Here is a 19,593-nt window from a genome sequence, read left to right as displayed (position 1 = left end):
CTCTCTCTTCGTCTCCTGCAGCCAAGGCTCCATTAGAGCAAAGTTGGCCCTGGGCGCTGAGGATGGCTCCATGGCCTCTGCCTCAGGCGTTAGAATGGCTCCAGCCACAACACAGCAATGCCCCAGATGGGCAGATCATTGCCCCCTGGTAGGCATGCTGGGTGGATCCCAATTGGGTGCATGCAGGAGTCTGTCTGACTGCCTCCCTGCTTCTAACTTTGGAAAAATACACACACACACACACACACACACACACACACACACACTATAAAATAATAATAAATAAAAAAATAAAATGGAGTCCTCCCTTCTAGGGGCAGGTGTATACAGACGTATATGTATTTTCATTTATGTAGGTATTCATAGACATTTTTTCAATAATGGTTTTATTGTCTTGAATGTCTAGAGTTAGTCCTAGTTGACTTTATTCTTATAGTTTTGTTGCTATGGCTGATGGTTTACATTTCTCTCTCTCTTTTTTTTTAATCAGCAAGGAATTGACTTTTTTCATGTAAAGATACTCAAAGGTAAGCCATCCAGAACTGGTTTGGCATATTCCAGTGTGCCACTGAAGGCCAGGCTCCTTGGGTCTTCCTTCTCATAGTTTGCGTCACCTCTAAACTGTGGCTCTTGCTTATTTACCCTCCTGGCCACATGCTGGCCCCTGCAGCCAGAGTGATGTGGTCCTGATCCCAGGAGGGGACAAATGAATTGGGAGGACAGAATGATTGTAAGATTGCACCCCTCCCTGCCCCAAGTGACCTCTTTATCTCTAGGAACGCTCTCAGCCTTCAAGTCCGATTTTTTTTTTTCAGAGACAGAGAGTCAGAGAGAGGTATAGATAGGGACAGACAGACAGGAACAAAGAGAGATGAGATGAGAAGCATCAATCATTAGTTTTTCATTGTGACACCTTAGTTGTTCATTGATTGCTTTCTCATATATGCCTGGCCGTGGGGCTACAGCAGACCGAGTAACCCCTTGCTCAAGCCAGAGACCTTGGGTCCAAGCTGGTGAGCTTTGCTCAAACCAGATGAACCCGTGCTCAAACTGGCGACCTCGGGGTCTTGAACCTCGGGCTCCTCCGCATCCCAGTCTGACTCTCTATCCACTGTGCCACTGCCCGGTCAGGCTTCAAGTCCGATTTTAATAAAGCTGTGCCAACTTAATTGCCATCTATACTTAGTTCCCATCCCTCTTCTTCTCAACCTTTCTGTGTCCTTGTTTTAGATCTGTCTCTTGTAAATGGATGGATTCTAGAGAGATACGGGGAGCTAGCAACACTAGATGCAGAGAGGAAGTCAGGCATGGGTTTCCTCTTGCTCCTTCTCCACCACCTCCCCTCTTCCCAGACCCTCCCCAGCCCAGAGAAACATCCTGGAAGAGCTGAGCAGGAAGCTGGGAGCAAGCACGTCGGAGTTTATTATTTTCACTGCTCAGGAGGGGACATGGAGCAGAGGCAGGGTGGTGACCATATGCAAAAAATGGGCAGGAGGCGCGGTGTAGGCTAGGGGAGCCGGGCTGTGGCTGTGGTCATGGTGGTGGGGCGGCCAGCTGGGGGCCACCGGAGTGGCTGATTTCCCTTATCTTGCTCTTCCTCCAGGGGTCAGAGGCAGAGACACCTGGTGCAGAAGTTGCCACAGGCACGTACGTGCTCAGGGGAGGCAAGGCTAGGTTTCACTCACTTCCAGCAGTGCCTTCTGGTCTCCTTCCTAAGGAGGGAGGAGAAGGAGGAATAAGAAGAGGAAGAGGAGGAGATGAGACATTCCTACGGGGCAGAGAAAGCACCAAGTCTCTCCTCTAGGGAAGCTCTGCTCTGAAGCGAACCAGATCCAACATTATCCTCATGGTGCATGATGCAAGGAACCCTAATGTCCCACCATGGATACAAACTTCCCTGGCTTCCTGGGATGGGTCTGTGGCCCTGGGGCCAGGTGATCAGAGACAGGGACTCTCTGGGCTGGGCGACCACTGGGGTAGAAAGACAGTACGGCCCTGGCCAATTAACTCAGTGGTAGAGCGTCACCCTGGCGTGTGGATGTCCAGGGTTCGATTCGCAGTCAGGGCAGACAGGAGAAGCAACTATCTGCTTCTCCACCACCCCCCTTCCTCCCCTTCTCTTCCCTTCTACAGCCATGGTTCCACTGGTATGTGGGAGCTGGCCCTGGGCACTGAGGATGGCTCTGTGGCCTCCATCTCAGGTGCCAAAAATAGCTTGGTTGCAGAGTATCAGCTCCAGATGGTGGTTGCCAGGTGGATCTTGGTCTGTAGGAATCTGTCTCTTTGCCGCCCCTCCTCTCACTTAATAAAAGAAAGAGAGAGAGAGAGAAAGAAAGAAAGAAAGAAAGAAAGAAAGGAAGAAAGAAAGAAAGAAAGGATGGATGTCCCTTGAGACTCACTGTCACTGGTCTTCTTGTCCTGCCTAACTTTCCACTAGCCATTCCTGTCTCCTAGCCACAGAGCCTACCACCCCAGACACACATGTTAGGGACTCACCTCCTTGGGTTGGCATCTTCTCCAGCAGTACAGAAATAGGGGGAACAGAAAAACCAGGATCAGCAGCACCCAGATACTCAACAGCATGGCCGTAAGGTCCATGAGCAGGGGCTGGGGATAGATGAGCAAAGCTGCAGGCACTGGAGTGATGGCTGTGCTTTGCGCTCTGTCCCCAAGCTTCTCATTGACACAAGGTCGCCCTCCACCTTGTTCTCCCCAAGTCTGTAGCTGCCAGAGGGGGTTGAGGGAGGAGCATTGAGTGCGGGTCAGGGGGTCGAGCATGCAAGAGCACCCAGCAGCCCTTCTCCTCAGCCCTCAGCATCCTCACCTGAACAGGGACAGGCCCAGGCTGCGATTGGGTCTCCCAACCACCGCAAACTTCAGAGGACCCAGGGAGATGTGCATTAACACTTCTGCCGCGCCGTACACACCAGTGCTAGTGACTCACTTATTACTATTTCAATATTTAGCTAGGCTGTGCCCCCCCACCCCCAACCACAGGAACTGTTCCTGTTTGTGTGACAGTTGTCAACCTTGGTGCGGAACAAGTGACACTGGTTTGGATGGACAGCCTTTGTGTTGCCTTCCCCTGGCGTTGACCCTTGTCCACCTACCACGAGCATGTGCACATAGGACAAGCACAGGATGGCCTTTTCAGGAGGGCTGAGGGGCAACCCAGGACTCGGGGATACCACAGTATTCATCTCTGAAAGTATAGAGTGGGTCCTGGAAATGATAAGCCCCAAGGTAGATGGCGGCAGTGGTGGTGGCAAAGGCTGCCAGGGTGAGCAGGGTCCTCAGCAGGGCCTGGGGTGAAGGGGAGACAGAGAGACCTCGTGAGTCAGTTCCTCCAGGGGTCCAGCCAGGGGGGTGGGGATGTGCATGCCGAGACGGGAGGCTTGGGGTGGCCCCTAGCTCCTGACTTCTCTGGAACTCACCCAGAAGATGCCACCCCGTTTCTCGTAAATGAAGGCGGCGACTCCAGCCAGCACAGCCTGGGGAGAGACAGGAATGGCAACAGGGTTGGCCCAGGGCGCAGAAGTCCTCCAGCCTCCTGCTTCTCCTCCTCTCTGTGACTCTCATATAGAGAGGCTGCCAGCCCTGCCCCAGGACAGATGTTGACAGGGAGCTTTGAGCTGAGCTTTGCTGTGTGCGGTAAGGTGATGGTGAGGGTGTAGAGGCCTGGATCAGATGCCTCAGGCTGCAGGGCCCTATGTTTTAGTGAGGTGGAAAAGAGCTGCTGGTGCTTTGGCCAGTTGGCTCAGTGGTAGAGTGTCAGCCAGGCATGTGGATGTCCTGAGTTTGATTCCCAGCCAGGGCACACAAGAGAAGTGCCCATCTGCTTCTCCACCTCTGCCCCTTCTCTCTCTTTCTCTCTCTCTCCCCCTCCCACAGCCATGGCTTGATAGGAGCAAGTTGGCCCTGGGCTCTGAGGATGGCTCCATAGCTTCTGCCTCAGGTGCTAAAATAGCTTGGTTGCTGAGCAACAAAGCAACGGCTCCAAATGGGCAGAACATCAACCCACAGGGGATTTGCTGGGTAGATCCTGGTCAGGGTGCATGTGGGAGTCTGTCTTTCTGCTTCCCCACTTCTCACTTAAGAAAAATTAAAAAAGAAAAGCACTTCTGGTCAAGCCCAGTATGAGTCTGCACTCCCTCCTCCAGAGCCATACCAGGTGCTTTCTGAACATCCCAGGTAGAAGATCTAAGTTGTTGGAGAAGCTCTCCATTCAGGAGGGGTCTCTGGACTGTGTTAGATAGGCACCTGCCCCAGCATCGCTCTGCTCCTGGGCTCACAGAACAGGAAGTCTGGTACAACCCAGTGGACGAATGATGACTTTGGCCCCTATTTCAATCTGTGTTTTGCTGTTCTTCCATGGATGTGAGTGAGTTTACCAAAGGGCCTCAATCCTACCATGACCTGCCCACCAAGCTGCTATTACTCATTACACACCTCCGTGCACCACTGTGGGGTCTCCACTGTGCGAACCAACCAGGAGCGGCCCCTTCCGTGTGGAGTCTACACTGTCCAGCACACTCTGCCTCCCCCATCTCTATGCAAGTGTCAGGAGCTGAGTGGATGGGTCCTAGATCCTTCGTAGATGTTTACCATTGAAAGTGGGGAGAGGTGACTGGCCTGGTGAGGGATGCCCCGGGCGGGGGGCCGAGAGAGCAGCTGACTTATAGCACCATCTCCCTCAGCTGTTTTCTTGTTCTATAGAAACAGGGGATGGCCCTGGAAGGACTTGGGTCCTCTACAGCGGCCATCATTCTACAGCACCGCACTGGCAGTGGTTGTGTGGATGGGGATGAACTGTCCTTCTTTTTTTTTTTGAGCTGTCCTTCCTGACATGTCCACAGGCTGCCCCCTCCACCATCCATGGCCCCACTCACCACAACCCCTGTCCAGATGCTGGCTTTCCAGATATGCAGGAGATACGAGAACCTGTTGTTGTAGTATAAGATGATGAAGCCATGTACTCCCAGGATCCCACTTAGCAGCCCGGCCACGATCTGCACCACCTGGAAGACCAAGAGCCGAAGAACCCGGCCCCCACATCTCAGGGAAGATGGAAGGACCTGCTGCTCCAAGTATTGACTATTAGAACCCCATAAAAGAAAGGGAGAAAGAGAGGTGGAGGGAGAGCGAGGAGCAAGGAGGGGAGACGAGCCAGCCACACTGCATTTGGCCAGGGGGTGGCACCAGCTGGCACTTGCCATGGTCACTTCTTTAGCTCCCAGGGTACCCTGTCCACAGCTTTGATGGGGAAGGCCGGTGAGTGAGGGAGAAGGCAGACATGTGGCCCAGGAGAACTTGGTTTCTAGGTGTTAGACAAAACTGACTCGGCATCCTGTTCAATTTTGGGCTGTCTGGGGGTGAGCGCGGCAGAAGGTGTTTCTACTTCCTGTGACAGGGACCCTGGGTACCCCTCCAGCAGCCCTACTTACCCGGGAGGCCACCAGCAGCTGTCTGCTGCCCAGGGTCAGGAAGGCGGGAGGCTGTGGGCAGGAGCTGAGGCTCAGCACGGGCTCCTGGTGGATGTGGGTGGGCTCGGGGCCCGCTGGGGCTACCTCACCACCAGCTGCCATTGCCATGCCCACGGACATCATTCGTCTGGAGGAAAAGATGACAGATTTTCACAGATGTCCCTGGACTTGAAGAAGGGCAGGGACCCTTGGAACCTCCCCCTTCACCTCGGATTGGCTCTGTCCCTGCATCTCCTTCCCATGGGCTGGCCATGGGGTCTGGACCAAGCAGTGCCCGTGCCCCTCACTTCTGCACCCTCTGCTCCCTCCGGCTCTTCTCTCAGCCTTCTCTGCAGGGCCCTCAGCTACCAGACAGAGTCTCAGCCTTTGCCACCTGCTCTATTGCCACAGCTGAGCCCGGGGACACCCCTCCGCTGCTCACCCCTCCCTCTCCCCCAATGGTCACTCAGCCCCATGTGGCCTGGGGAAGCTCCCTTGCCCCCAGGAGGGATGAATTGTGGGTGAAGAGGGAGGGAAAAGGCCAGACTGATACCTGTCCCTGGCACCTGTCTTGCCATCTCCCTGGAGTCACATTCTGTATGTGGGTCCCTCCCACCCTCCCTCCCATTCTCCGGGGCCAGCTGCAGGGTCGAGGCTATGAGAGGCAGGAATGGGGGCTCCCTTGGGGAGGGGTCCCATGAGCAGATCTCTGGGAAAGATCCCGGGCTGGGGGCTGCCTCACATGCAATCCTCAGGGGGTCAGAGGCCTGTGGAGCAGGGCTTCTGGGCGGAACTATGGTGGGGCTGAGACTGGGCAGAAGGAGAAAGTTGACTGAAGCAGGAAGGGGAACAGGGCAGGAAAGGGGTGGTTGAGCGTTAGCATTCAGCTGGGACAAAAGGGGCCTCTCTAGGGTTTTTCAGCTGCTAGCGGGTGGGTGGATCATCAGGGGCGAGGTGAGTGGCCTGGGGAACCATGGGGCTGTCTCCCCCCGCAGCCCGCTGGGCGGGGAATGGTCTGAAAAGGCTCTTCCCTTGCCGTGAGTGTGCTTGCCCTGGCGTGTGTGTTGTCTGAGTAAGTGTGAGTGTGCGAGTGTGTGTGCACGTGCTCTGCCTTCCCCATCCAGCCTGATGACCTCCTCACGACAGGAACCCTTAGAAGGACCCCTCGGTCCCAGCTGTTTTCTGGGAAGCGGTGTTGCTAAAAGTCAGTCCCTGCACTTCCTGCTTTGTTGTTATTCTTCCTCCCACTGGCTCGTAAGTCCTGAGCTCCAGCCCAGCCTCTCCCAGCCCTGCTCTCAGGGTGCCGACTCGACTCCCAGCGGACAGCAGGTAAGGACCTCACAGCGCAGGTGGCCCCGCACTGCAAGACCTCTGTCTCGCTGAGTCTGCAGTCCCTGAAGCCTCCATCCCATCTCACATGAACCTGTTCTACCCCTGCCCCCATTCCAGGCTCCTGTGGAGTGGCTAGGGAGGGAGGGAGGCACAAAGGACATGACCCTAGAAACATGGCTGGGGTGGGAGGTGGGGCCTGTGCCTGGCCAGGTAACCTGGTACTCCCTCTCCCTCCCCAGCACCTGGTGCAGTGGCTGAGGCTCAGGAGGGTTGGTGGTGACGAATCCTATCAGAGTGCAGCCCAAGGAGGAGGTCCAGGTGGCGGCGGGGACCCCAGCCCCCTCTGCCCAGCTCCAGGGGCGCTGGGAGGATGTGGGAGCGAGGAAGGGCCTGGAGCCTGGAGTCAAGGGGGTATGGGTGGGGAATCTTCATTGAGCTGGTCTAGTTCCGAGGAGAAGCAGGGAGCTGGGCTGATCTGGGGGTCAGAGTAGGTAGGATACCCGGGGGACCCGGGTAGAGCTGGAGCCCAAGGCACATTCAGGGTGCGGCACAATGCCTTCAGGGAAGACGTGGTTGGCACCCGGGCTGGACTTCCTTTTGTGTGCTGTGTGAGCATCTGCGGTCTATAAACTAAGTCACTGAAACAAGTAATACAGATTCCTTTCTTTCCCAAGACTGAGACAAACGGTATTAGACCACTCCGGGGAGAGAGAGGTCCACGGATATACATGGTGAAGACCTCTAGGGGTGACTTGGGTTTGCAGCCCAGAGCAGGGTCATGGTGACATTGAATGCTGCACCGGGAAGACCCTGGGGGTCTTGACAAAGAGACTGTTCTCTTTCCTTTCCCCCGTGCCATGTGTTCCTCGTGACCCTACCCAGTCCCCAGACCCCATTTCAGTTCATCTTCTCCCCAGCAGGCAGCATGACCCAAAACGTGGTGACTGTGAATGGGGTTGAGGTGGCCTCTACCCTGTCCCAGCCCACCCACATCAACATCCACATCCACCAGGAATTGGCATTAATGCAGCTGCTCAAAGCTGGGAGCTCCCTGAAGCAGTTCTTGGCCGGCCCTTGGGAAATGGGCCCACCCAAGGCCAGGCTGAGCTACGGGCAGCTGGCTGGAGGGGTAAGAGGGGGCTGCAGAGGCAGGGGAGCAGGAGACTAAGGACAGTCACTCTCCTGCAGCAGGCTACAAAAAGGGAAAGTAGGTTGAGTCCCCAGGAGAACTCACTAATTCTATTCCATCTTGTTTGGGAAGAGAAGGTTTTGGAAGTTTCTCCATGGAGGTTTGGATGGGAAGGAATGACCATGCAGCACAGTGGAGGGCAGTCCCAGCCAGAGGTGTGTGGGGAGACCTCTGGGAGCTGCTAATTCATTTGAATCTAACTCCTGTGGACTGAGGGCCTGTAGCTAAGGCAAGAGGACAGGCGCTCTGGGGAAACTTGAGAGAGAATCCTTGCATAGTGCTCAGCATCCATCAGAAGGGACCAGGCAACTATGGAAATGCCTTTAGAAATAGAGACAGGTCAGGTGATGCCCTTGGAAGGCAGGAGCTGGTGCCCAATCTAGACCTTGGGTGGAGGAGAGGGTTTGGGAAGACAGAGGAAGCAAAGGAATGGCAGGAACCAAGGAGCCCGAGCGCACAGGGCAAGTTCATGTCCCTGCAGAGTAAAGAGAATGGGGCTCACAGCGGGGTCCACAGAGAACACAGACCAGGGCCACAGGGCTGAGAGCCCTAGCGACAAGGTGAGCAATCTGTCCTGAGGGTTCAGGATCTGAGCAGGACCCTGCAGTTTAAGGCTGCCTCCCAGCCGGCAGCTGTCCGGGTGAGAAGTATGGGGGGGTCTCCTCCTGCCGCGTGGTGGCGGCAGAAATGACAAGAAAGGGGTCCGAGTCCTTTGTGGACAAGGCCCCCATGCCTTGGGTGTGAGCAGGCTCGGGGCACAAGGGAGGAGAGGAGTTTAAGAACAGGCTGAGGCTTGGAGTGTGCAAGACCAGGGGGCTGGAGCCCCCGCAGCTAGGAGAGGCGGGCATTGAGAGTGCGGGTGGGATGTGGGGATTTGGAGGTGAGAATTCTGAGATGCTGACAGGGCATGCAGGAGGTGATATCTGAGATGCTCTGAGGGTTGGCTACCCCAGGAAGCAGACATGAGTTGGAGTTAGGTGTACAAAACGCCTAGGGGGTCTAACTGCCTATGAAACAAAAAGGAAGGGAGCAGGATTGGGCAGGGGCGACATCAGGCCTTCCAGTGGGGTGCCGGGGAGCCAAGACTGTCCCTGGCAGGAGTCCCCTGTTGGGTAGAAATGGCCCTGGACCACCTTGCTTAACCATTGACTGGGTGGCAATGCCCAGAGACTGTGCCTTTAGCAGAGAACGAGGGGACCTGAAGAAGCTGACTCCTGTAAGCTGTGGGCCAATGACACTCCTCCCTTTCTTTTTTTTCTTTTTCTTTTTTCCTCCTTTTTTTTCTTTTTCACCTGCGCCAATCTCCCTCCCTTTCTTGAAAAGGGTCTTTGTGGCCCATCCTGGACAGGATGATGGAATTCCCAAGAGAGAACCATCAGGTGGAATGACACAGTGGGGTGTTTAGGGAAAAGTAATGAAGGAAAAAAAAGCCTGGCATGTCAGAGGGATGGGAGAAATCAGGACATGCTGTTTCATGGATGTTAAGGGAAGAGAACCTTCCAGAATCACAGCTGCAGAGAGGTCAAGATAGAGGAAAAGGAGAGGAGAGGCACTCAGATAGGAGCTGGGTGGCTGTACCCGAGGGTGCGGGCTCGTGGGGAGGGGTCTGACCTTCCATCCTGTCTGGCAGGTGACCCAGCTGTTGCTGGGGACTGTAAGCTGTGCCCTGGGGGTGCTTCTATACTTTGGGCCGTGGACCGATCTGCGTGGTTCAGGCTGTGCCTTCTGGGCAGGGTCTGTGGTGAGTAAGGAAGAGGTTGTGAGCTCACTTGGGAGGCAGTGTTAGGAGCCAGGAGGAAGTTCCTTTTGGTCTGGGTCAGAGATTTTGGGAAGAGTCCAACCACCGGGGTCTGAATGCCCTTAGCCAAGAGGATGCTCTGGGCAGTAGGCAAAAACCAAACCTGCTCACTGTCCGTTTTCCTCTTTAAGGCAAGGTTGGGAAGGGCAGGACAATGTATGCAGTCATGTCCACATGCTAGGTTTCTTTGCCTGTCCTCTTCAGCATGCTTTGAACTGACTATTGTGAGGAACTGTTGGAGGTCACTTGAGGGGAGGGTGATGTCAGAGGTCATTTCAAGAGAGTCACTGGGAGGCCTTTCCTGGTGTCTTCTCTTCCCAGGCTATTGCAGCAGGAGCTGGGGTCCTTGTGCACGAGAAGCGTCAGAGCACACTTTCAGTGAGTTCAACGCCCGCTATCCCGGCCTGGTCCTCTGCCCTCTTTCAGGTCTTCTGGTTTTCTGCTCCATTTTCTGTCTTCTCCCTTTGGGTTCCAATATCCTGAGATCTTTCCTGTGGGAGTGGGGAGGGTTTCTCGGACCGGGAAGCTGGGGAGGAGGAGACAGGTTTGGAGGCTGGGACCCCACAGCTCGACCATCAACAGATCAACAGCGAGCCTGCATCCTGAACCTCTCTCTTCTAGGGCTGGGTGTCAGGGCTGCTCACCTGGCGGGCACTGCCACAGCCATAGTTGCTGTTGTCTTCTGTGTGAATAGCATAACCTGGGAAAACAATGGCATCGACGACTCTGTGTGCAACTGCCCAGTCCCACCAACTGAGATCTCTGAGTACCAGTTTGGAAAGCAAAATGGTTACTATAGAAACAGTTACTATGACCCAGAGGATCAGGAGGAGCGGTGTCGAGCCTTCATGCAAACATTGAGGGTGAGAGCACCCAAGCCTGTCACAACCATTTGTTCCTAAGGAATTGTGCACTGGAGGGCAGAGATGGAAGCTCTTTGAGCTTGGACCTTATCTTAGGTCTTCAGTTCAGGATGTCTTCACTTGAGCTGAAGACTTCTCAGACCCTCATGGCATGAAGATTCCTGGAATCAGAGAAGATGAGGGGGGCACAGAGGAGACATTGAGGAGGGGAGGTCATGGGCGACCCATCTGTCTCTTCTGGTGGGTGGGTGTTCGTTACCTGTTGCTATACAACAAGCCTCTCTTCAACATATAGTGGCTTAAACCTATAGGTTGCTATTACTTCTCACCGTCTGTGGGTTGGTTGACTGGGCTCGGATGGGCCGTCCTCCCCTGGGATACCCCCATGACATCACAGTCAGCCGTCAGCCGATGGCTGGACTGGGTTGGAAATCTGAGGTGATGCATTCCCATGGCTGGCAGTTGATGGCTCTTGGCTAGGCACTTGGCTAGGCCTGTCCAGCAGAGAGCCTACAATGGCTTCTCCTTGGGGCCTGGGTTTCTCATAGCACCGCAACTAGGTTCCAACTCAGGGCATCCCACAGTGAGCACCCCAAAAGGTAGGAATGGAAGCCACCAGGCCAGTTAAGGGCCACCATGCACTTGGCATAGTGTCATGTCCATGGTATTTTATTGGTCAGAGCAATCATAGTCCCTTCCAGGTTCTAGGGGTGGAGAAACAGAGCCCACCTGTTCACCTCTTCATGGTGGGTGGTAAGGCCCCATTACAGAGAAGCTAACGAGGGTGGCATCTGCTTTGGTGGGGACTTGTTACTCGGGTGGAGTCTGATTCCAGAGGTGGGGAATGATAGGGTGGCAGTCAGAACAGCATCAGAGCAGTGGACTCCTGACTCTCATCTTTTTTTCTTCCTTTATCTCCAGGACTTGTTCCTAGGGACCCGGATTCTGCTCCTGGCTGTCTGTACCCTGCAGGCCACTGCGTCCTTGGTGTCCCTGGGCCTGTGTCTCCGAAGCTGGAGGGGCCAGAGCTCCCAGCCTGTGGTGAGCTGTCAGGGAGGCCCCGGGGCCAGCGGGCCACATGGGGCTGGGAACATGGCTTTGCAGAGCTCACAGGCCCCGCGACCTTCCACTTCTGCCTAGGGCGGATCCCTGCCTTTGGCTGTCTGGGGAATGTGACTCATCACCGCGACCTGCGTTCACTTCTGCCCTCTGTCCCTCCCTCCCTTCCTCTCCCTTTCCCAATTTCCCTTCCTTTGTGCCTGAGCTCTTTGTCCAGCACCCCTTCCTCCATCACCCTTTCCTTCCTCTCTTTCCCTGATTTCAAGTCCTCTGCCCTATCCTTTCTTCCCCAAGAATTGATTCTTACCCCTGTCTGTTTCAGGATGAGGAAGGGTCAGGGAAGATGCTGCTGGCGGAGAATTGAGGGTCTTCCTCCTCCTCCGTGGAGAAGAGCACAGCTGTCATGGTCCTGTGAGTGGCCAGAGACCCCCGCATGTTCCTCCAGAGTAGCCCTGGGCCTGTGGGGCTGGAGGTGTCCACTCCCGGGGCCCCTCGCTGCCCCATGCCTCACACTTGCTTTCTCCTTTGGCCACCGTCCAGCCCCTGCTCCTCTCCACGCAGCTCTCACCCCCATGCCCTAGTTCAGCGAACACCAGTTAAAAATAATCACAACAAATACTTTAAAACAAAAGAAAAAGACGGATGTGGTCTTTGTTTCAAAGCACGGTGTGCTGTGCAAGGCCTTCCTCTGTGTTCATACGTGTGCACTCATGACAGGGCAGGATTGAATTATGTTCTGCTCTTTGTCTCAAGTGACAAAACTGCTTTTTGTGACATTCAATATAAAGTGAAAATAACTCTCACGTACTTTGAATCGTTTTGCCTACTGAGATGGTCTCTAAGTATCTATGACCTTGACCTGTGGTACTCACAGAACTATGTGAAGCATGGATTAAAATTTTACCCTCCTTCCCTCCTCCCTCCCTTCCCTCTTTTTTCCTTTCCTTTCTCCCTTTCTCTCTCTCTCTCTGCTCTTCCCTTCCTCCTTGCAGTAATTAGTATTGGTCCTCTCTCTGTGCGCGCGCGCACACACACACACACTTATTATCCTTCCCTTTCATTGTAAATGATATGATCAATTTGCCTTTTACCCTTTTCTCATGTTCTTTACACATAGATGTATGTATGCACAGAGACGTAGCATTTCGGAGGCGCAAGGAAGCAGGCTATACTCCGCAGAATCAAGAAGGGAGTGATTCTCATTTTTCCGAGTCCAGCATAGCAAGCGGCTTTGCATCCTCACTGTGATGCTGACGGCTCAGTGAGATGGGTATCATCACCTAACAGACCAGCAGGGGGAGAACTGGTCTTGAAGCCCACAGGCTCTGGGCCCCACCATCACTAGTTGCACAATCCGGCCTCCCTTGGAAGCTGTGCTGACAAGGCCTGGGCATGGCCACACTGGTGGGCGGGGATTTGAGTGTAGAGGGCCCAGAATCTCTCCCCAGTGCTCCCCACCGGTCTAGCCCTTAGAGGGAGATTTTCACATGAGCTTGTGTAACAAGAAATGAGGCCCTGGCCAGTTGGCTTAGTCAGTTAGAGCACCGTCCAGAGATTCTAAGGTTGTGGGTTTGATTCCTGGTCAGGGCACATGTGGGAATCAACCAATAAATGTAATAAGTGAAGGATAAATGAATACTGCCCCCCATTTCCTCTATGTCTTTCTAAAATCAAGCAATTAAAAAAATGTCACAGAAGGCACTGGCCGGTTGGCTCAGTGGTAGAGCGTCTGTCTGGCATGTGAATGTCCTGGGTTCTATTCCTGTCAGGGCACATAGGAGAGGCAACCATATGCTTCTCTACCCTTTTCCTCCCCCTTCACTCTCTCTCTCTCTTCCTCTACTGCAGCCATGGCTCGACTGATTTGAGCACATGGCTCCTGGTGCTGAAGATGGCTTCATGGAGCCTCTGCCTCAGGTGCTAAAATTAGCTCGGTTGCCAGAATGGCCCCAGACAGGGGTTGCTGGGTGGATTTTGGTCCTCTGACTTGGAAAAAGAAGAAGAGACAAATAAAAATGTCACAGAAATGAGGCAGAAATACATTCAGAGTGAGTATTAGGCAGCAAACGGGTATACGACTATGGGTTGGCCATTACAGCCTGAGAGTCAAATCTGGTCTGCCATCTACTTTTGTAAATCAAGTTTTATTGAACACAGACACAGCCATTTGTTTACACATTGTCTATAACGGCACAGTTCAGCGTTGAGTAATCTTAAGAGAGACTGAATGGCCCATAAATATTTATTATTACCAGGCCTTTTGCAGAAAAAGTGACCCCAGTGGATGGAGGGGTGGGAGCTTGCCAGAAATGCCAACTCGCTGCCCACCTCAGACCTGCTGAGTCAGAATCTGCGTTTTCACAAGATCCACAGGTGATGGGAGTTGCTCAGCCCTTGATGAGAAGCACAGGCCTGGACCCTCACACCCAGGGGGCTTGCCAGGAAGAAGTCAGAGGTGGAGGGAGTCCTCTTGAATGTAATCTCTTTGTTAAACTTGGAAATAAGTATAAGTAATTGCCGAAGCAAAAATATGTGAGCAATTAACCTCTTACAGTAAAGGAGGTAAGTTTTCACTGAAGAGGTAATACTTAAATACAGTCTTGAAGAATTAACATGCACTTACTAATGTGCAACCATTTATTCAGTTTGCCTATGTTCCTCAAACCCTTCACATTCTTAAGGAAAGTTGTCAATACCAGCCCTTGACAAATTTTTGGGAGATGACTTCTGAACTCTTGGAATTTTATACCTGATCACTTCTTGGCCTTTTGCCTAAGCTCAAGTGTACTATGTGTAAAATATTACACCTTGTAAGAATGTTTCTATATGCCTGAGGCCTTGGGCCATGCTGTATTCAGTTTGACCTCTGGGTGGTTTGACTTCAAGGAGATGGTGTCAGTAAGGTAGAGGCTGAACCCCAATGGGACTTAACATCCCCGAATAAAAGACCATAGGTGCGAAGGCTCTGGCAAGTTTTCCTGGTTGGCAATACTCCTATAAACTGTCCCACATTGTTACTAATAGAATTAAGCATCTTCATGTGACTCTACTGAAAGGAGATACTTGGAAGCTTGTGCCTGCTTCCTCCTGGATTTCATAACATGCACTATTTCTCTTTGCTAATTTTAATATATGTCCATTCACATTAATAAAACACAACCATGAGTATAACAGTTTTCTGAATCCAGTGAGTCTTAGACAATCATTGAGACTGAGGGTGGTCCTAGAGACCCCTAACTAAACTAGGATAGAAAAATATAGCATATAAAGCAAGAAAAGCAGGTGCAAAGTTTTCAAATGAATAAATGGAGTCTATAAAAAATAGAAATATAATTAAATATACATTTACATTTACATATACATATATATACACATATACATAAATTGAAAAAGTTAAAAAATTTGCAACATCTAAATTAAGGAATATTTTTGTTGAAAACAACAAATGAGAAAAAGATATTCTGTTCTGAGCATGAAAACACCCAATATCACAAAAGAATCCATTTTACCTGTTTAAAGGAGTGACTTGATAAAAGTAATATCAGGTGTTTTGGAGGTTTTGAACTCAATAAGATGATTCTCAGAGTCTTTAAATTTTTACATCCATCTGGCAAGCTGGCATCACTGTCAATGACAACAAAAGTCCATCTTTTCCTCATTTCAATTTCTGTTGAATTAACATTACGGAATTTAGAAGATACACAATACTGAAAACAATTCAGGTAGAAAAGGGGGCAAGGCACACAAATCAGAATTATGCAATTTCAAGAAATGTACATGAAAAGAATGTATGAACAATATGAAGAAACCCATCCAGAGTACACAAGGAGTGGTGGAATACATCTTAGAAAGACTTTTATTGGACATAAAGACTTTCATAAAGAAGCTAAATTCAGAAATTTGAGGCATGAAATGAAGTCCCAAGGAGACACCAGGGAAAAAAAGTAAAGTATGCAGACATCAGCAAATCCTACCTTTTTAAAAAGAATTTAGTGAGAGGATGGGAGGTAGAGATAGACTGCTGCATGTACCCTGACCAGAATCCACCCAGCAAGAGGGGTGATGCTCTGCACATACAGGGCCTCTGCTCCATTGCAACTGGAGTCATTTATTAGTGCCTCAGGCAGAGGCCAAGGAGCCATCCTCAGTGCCTCTGGACAACTCATTCCAATCAAGCACAAGGGAAGAAGAAAGAGAGAAGTGAGAGGGGGAGGTGTGGAGAAGAAGATGGGCGCGTCTCCTGTATGCTCTGACCCAGAATTGAACCAAAGGTCCATATGCTGGGTCAATGCTCTACCACTGCGCCAACCAGCCAGGGTCACCATTTGCATTTATGAGCAAGTATACCATTGTAATAAGTATAGATCAGATGAATGTACCCCCAACTCAGTCTCACTCAGTGTGCCAGTTCTCATGGTTAAGTTTTGATGATTATACAAAAATAAAACCCTAAATCAAAAACCAAAGTTTCTGACCAGTTTTATGTATAAAGTCCCTAATAACAGATTCCATTACTTCAAAGCTCAAGTTTTGAGAGTCCCATTCATGTCTATTACATTAATTTCTTTTAACTGCCAATTCACTAAAATGTATAATTATGGGAAATGATAGTGAGGAAGACATTTTTTTTAACAAGACAGAAAGGAGATAGAGGGAGGCAGAGAGTGAGAGAGAGGAGGGTAAGGAATGAAAAAGACAGGAAGATAGAAATGAGAAGCATCAACTTGTAACTGTGGCACTTTGGTTAATCTTTGATTACTTCTCATAGGTGCATTGAGAGGTGGGGGGGCTACAGAAGAGTGAGTAATTCCCTGCTCAAGCCAGCGACCTTGGGCTTAAGACATTGACATCTGGGCTCAAGCCAGAGACAAAGAGATCATATCAATGTTCCCATGATCAAGCAGGTGACCTCGCACTTAAGACAAAATACCTTGGGGTTTCAAACCTGGGCCCTCAGCATCCAGGTCAACACTCTATCCACTTTGCCACCACCAGTTAGGCAGAAGACTCTTCTTAACAGACCAAAACACAAAAATCTACAAACTACTTTATCTCTACTGTGTTAAAAAAATTTAGTTCCAGTAAATTCACTGGTGGCTTTTCATTCAAGATGGATGACTAAGCAGATGTGGAAAGACCATCTGACATCCAACTCAAACACAGAAATGTCTACTATATAACAAATCATGAGTAAAAATATATATAATTAAGTCTGCATCCAAGAAGGCAAAGTTTTGAAGTACTGAAAACAAAAAGAAAATTTCACAGCCCAAGTGGTGAGGCATTGATGCCAGTGGAAACAGGACAAAGCTTTAAAGGTAAAACTAAACTCCCTTCATAAGCCACAGGGCAGGCTAAAATCTTTGTCATCCCTGCAGTCATCCACAAGAAGTTAGAATGCCAAACATGCTTCATGTATAGATACATAATGAAAGTTTCTATTACCTGCACAGTACAAAGAAGGCCAAATCAAGAAAAAAATCTTGACTATTCAGAAGCTGATCTCTGAGTTCCAAGCAGGTAAACTTGGAGAAATTTGGAATAGTGGCACAGCACGCTTAGAGAATAAAAATAGCCACACCATTTCCCACACACCTTGCCCTATGATCCTCTTCCATCTAGCTGTTCCTGAGTCACATGCTTTTCTAACGAACAGGTAAAGTTCATGTAGGGATACAACCTCCAGCCCTGCTTCTTCATATCCTGGCACCAGTTTTCCTGAGACTTCAGAAACACTGAATGCAAACATGGGAGTACATCTACCATAACTGAAAGGAACCCAGCCCATAATTCTCATCATTTTTCCCGAGGCTGAAATCAACATTTCTGTTTTCTATTTAAGTTATTTAAAATTCATGTTTAATCAACTCAAAACTCCAAACAAAATGTCCACAAAGCAGAAGTCATTATGCCTTATATGTTTTTTGCTTCCTGTATTGCCTATTTAAGTGAATTCACAGTCATTCAACAACAACCAAAAGAAAAACAAAAGAAAATACACAAGGCAGCAGCAGCTTTCCAAAAACCATATACAAACACAAAACCATTTCATTAAAACACCTCACAACCCAGGGTACTAATGGGGTCCCTACTGAGAATAAGTTTGTAAATAAAAGTACAATGGTAATGAAGAAACTGATACTATTAGAGTGAGTCAACAAACACAATAAAACAACAAGTAACAACGTAAATCGCAGAAATAAAGCAGTCTGAAAAGGACTTTAAATATGTGTAAAATATTCATGATTATGAAAGAATAATTAATCTATGGAAATTGGTAGATATAAAAAAAACAATCGTGCCTGACCTGTGGTGGCGCAGTGGATAAAGCATCGACCTAGAAATGCTGAGGTTGCCGGTTCGAAACCCTGGGCTTGCCTGGTCAAGGCACATACGGGAGTTGATGCTTCCAACTCCTCCCCCCTTCTCTCTCTGTCTCTCTCTCCCTCTCTCTGTCCTCTCTAAAAATGAATAAATAAAATAAAATAAAGTCAATAAAATAAATATTTTAAAAAAAAAAAACAATCGAGAAGAAAATATACTCATTGAATAAACTCAAAACACAGCTTCAATAGTAAGCAAGAGATAAATAAAAATAAAATTATCAAGGTAAAAGATATGAAGAAATTACATAGAAATTGGCACAGAGATGAGGAGAGATGGAAACTACAAAGAAAGTTAAACTGAATGAGAAACTCCAGCATATGTCAAATATAAGTTCTAGAAATTTATTTAAAAAAACGAGGCAAAGATGCTATTTAAAGAAATAATGGCCAAAATTTTCACAAATGAATAAGTCCTCAAATTGTAATCCAGCCCTGGCTGGTTGGCTCAGTGGTAGAGCGTCGGCCTGGCGTGCAGAAGTCCCGGGTTCGATTTCCGCCAGGGCACACAGGGGAGGCGCCCATCTGCTTCTCCACCCCTCCCCCTCTCCTTTCTCTCTGTCTCTTTCTTTCCCTCCCGCAGCGAGGCTCCATTGGAGCAAAGATGGCCCGGGCGCTGGGGATGGCTCCTTGGCCTCTGCCCCAGGCGCTAGAGTGGCTCTAGTCACAACAGAGCGACACCCTGCAACAGAGCGACGCCTCGGAGGGCAGAGCGTCGCCCCTTGGTGGGCGTGCCGGGTGGATCCCGGTCAGGCGCATGCGGGAGTCTGTCTGACTGTCTCTCCCCGTTTCCAGCTTCAGAAAAATACAAACAAACAAACAAACAACAACCACAAAAAATTGTAATCCAAGTCCTAAGCAGAGTAATTCAAAATAAATCCACACCTAAACAAAACAAAGATGGAGCAAAAACTACTAGCAAATAACTGCTAGTATTAAAATAAAATCAAGACTAACAGCAAAACTGGTTAGTAAAAAACACCAAAATAAATAGCAGGCAAAATTCAAGATGGTGGCAAAGTAGATGGATGTTACACTTACCTCCTGCCAGGAGTTAAACTAAATTTAATTACAATCATTCTGAATAACCAACTCTAGACTAAATGAAGAGTAATCTTACAACCTCCTAAGAAACAAAAGGTCACAGTCCCACACTAGGACCTCTCCCAGAGTTCCAGACAGAAAGAGAAGTCTCCATAACTTTTGGTGTAAAAAAAACAGGAGGATTGAGGCTGAGGAAAACAGAGGGCTGCTGGTGTCCCAGGCAGTTTTCCTTAAAGTGTATGCACACCCCACACACATACTTAAACTGACTCCCTCTGAGTTCAAGCACTGGGGCAGCTGCAAGAAAGGCACAAGAGACAAAAGGGAAAGAAATGAATTGGACAGAATCAAGGCAAAAGCTGGAGGAACAGCCTTCTCCCAGGCAGAAGTGCTGGTAGAGGCTATTATTGTAGCTTTGATAAACCATTCACCACAGAAAGTCCAGCAGATGGCATATCTGAAT

The 19,593-nt window shown here is 50.0% G+C and overlaps 2 protein-coding genes across 2 annotated transcripts; one reads left to right on the top strand and one right to left on the bottom strand.

Annotated features, from left to right (window-relative positions):
* Window positions 1–3,150: 3,150 nt before the first annotated feature.
* Window positions 3,151–5,603, bottom strand: TMEM176A (transmembrane protein 176A). The gene is made up of 4 exons (XM_066386565.1): window positions 5,445–5,603; window positions 4,890–5,018; window positions 3,435–3,491; window positions 3,151–3,303 (listed from the first exon to the last, which is right to left on the bottom strand). Exons 1-4 carry the CDS (start codon window positions 5,601–5,603, stop codon window positions 3,151–3,153), a joined length of 498 nt encoding a protein of 165 aa, XP_066242662.1.
* A 1,147-nt stretch (window positions 5,604–6,750) lies between these two features.
* Window positions 6,751–12,615, top strand: TMEM176B (transmembrane protein 176B). Its single transcript, XM_066385252.1, is given in 8 exon segments — window positions 6,751–6,791; window positions 7,712–7,923; window positions 9,614–9,724; window positions 10,103–10,159; window positions 10,403–10,421; window positions 10,424–10,644; window positions 11,566–11,685; window positions 12,026–12,615. Coding segments are annotated over 7 exon segments (774 nt in total). The 5' UTR covers window positions 6,751–6,791; window positions 7,712–7,719; the 3' UTR covers window positions 12,068–12,615.
* The last annotated feature ends 6,978 nt before the right edge of the window (window positions 12,616–19,593 follow it).

Source organism: Saccopteryx leptura, chromosome 5, assembly GCF_036850995.1.
Source record: "Saccopteryx leptura isolate mSacLep1 chromosome 5, mSacLep1_pri_phased_curated, whole genome shotgun sequence".
Classification (NCBI taxonomy): Eukaryota; Metazoa; Chordata; class Mammalia; order Chiroptera; family Emballonuridae; genus Saccopteryx; species Saccopteryx leptura.
This window is presented reverse-complemented; position numbering and strand designations above follow the sequence as displayed.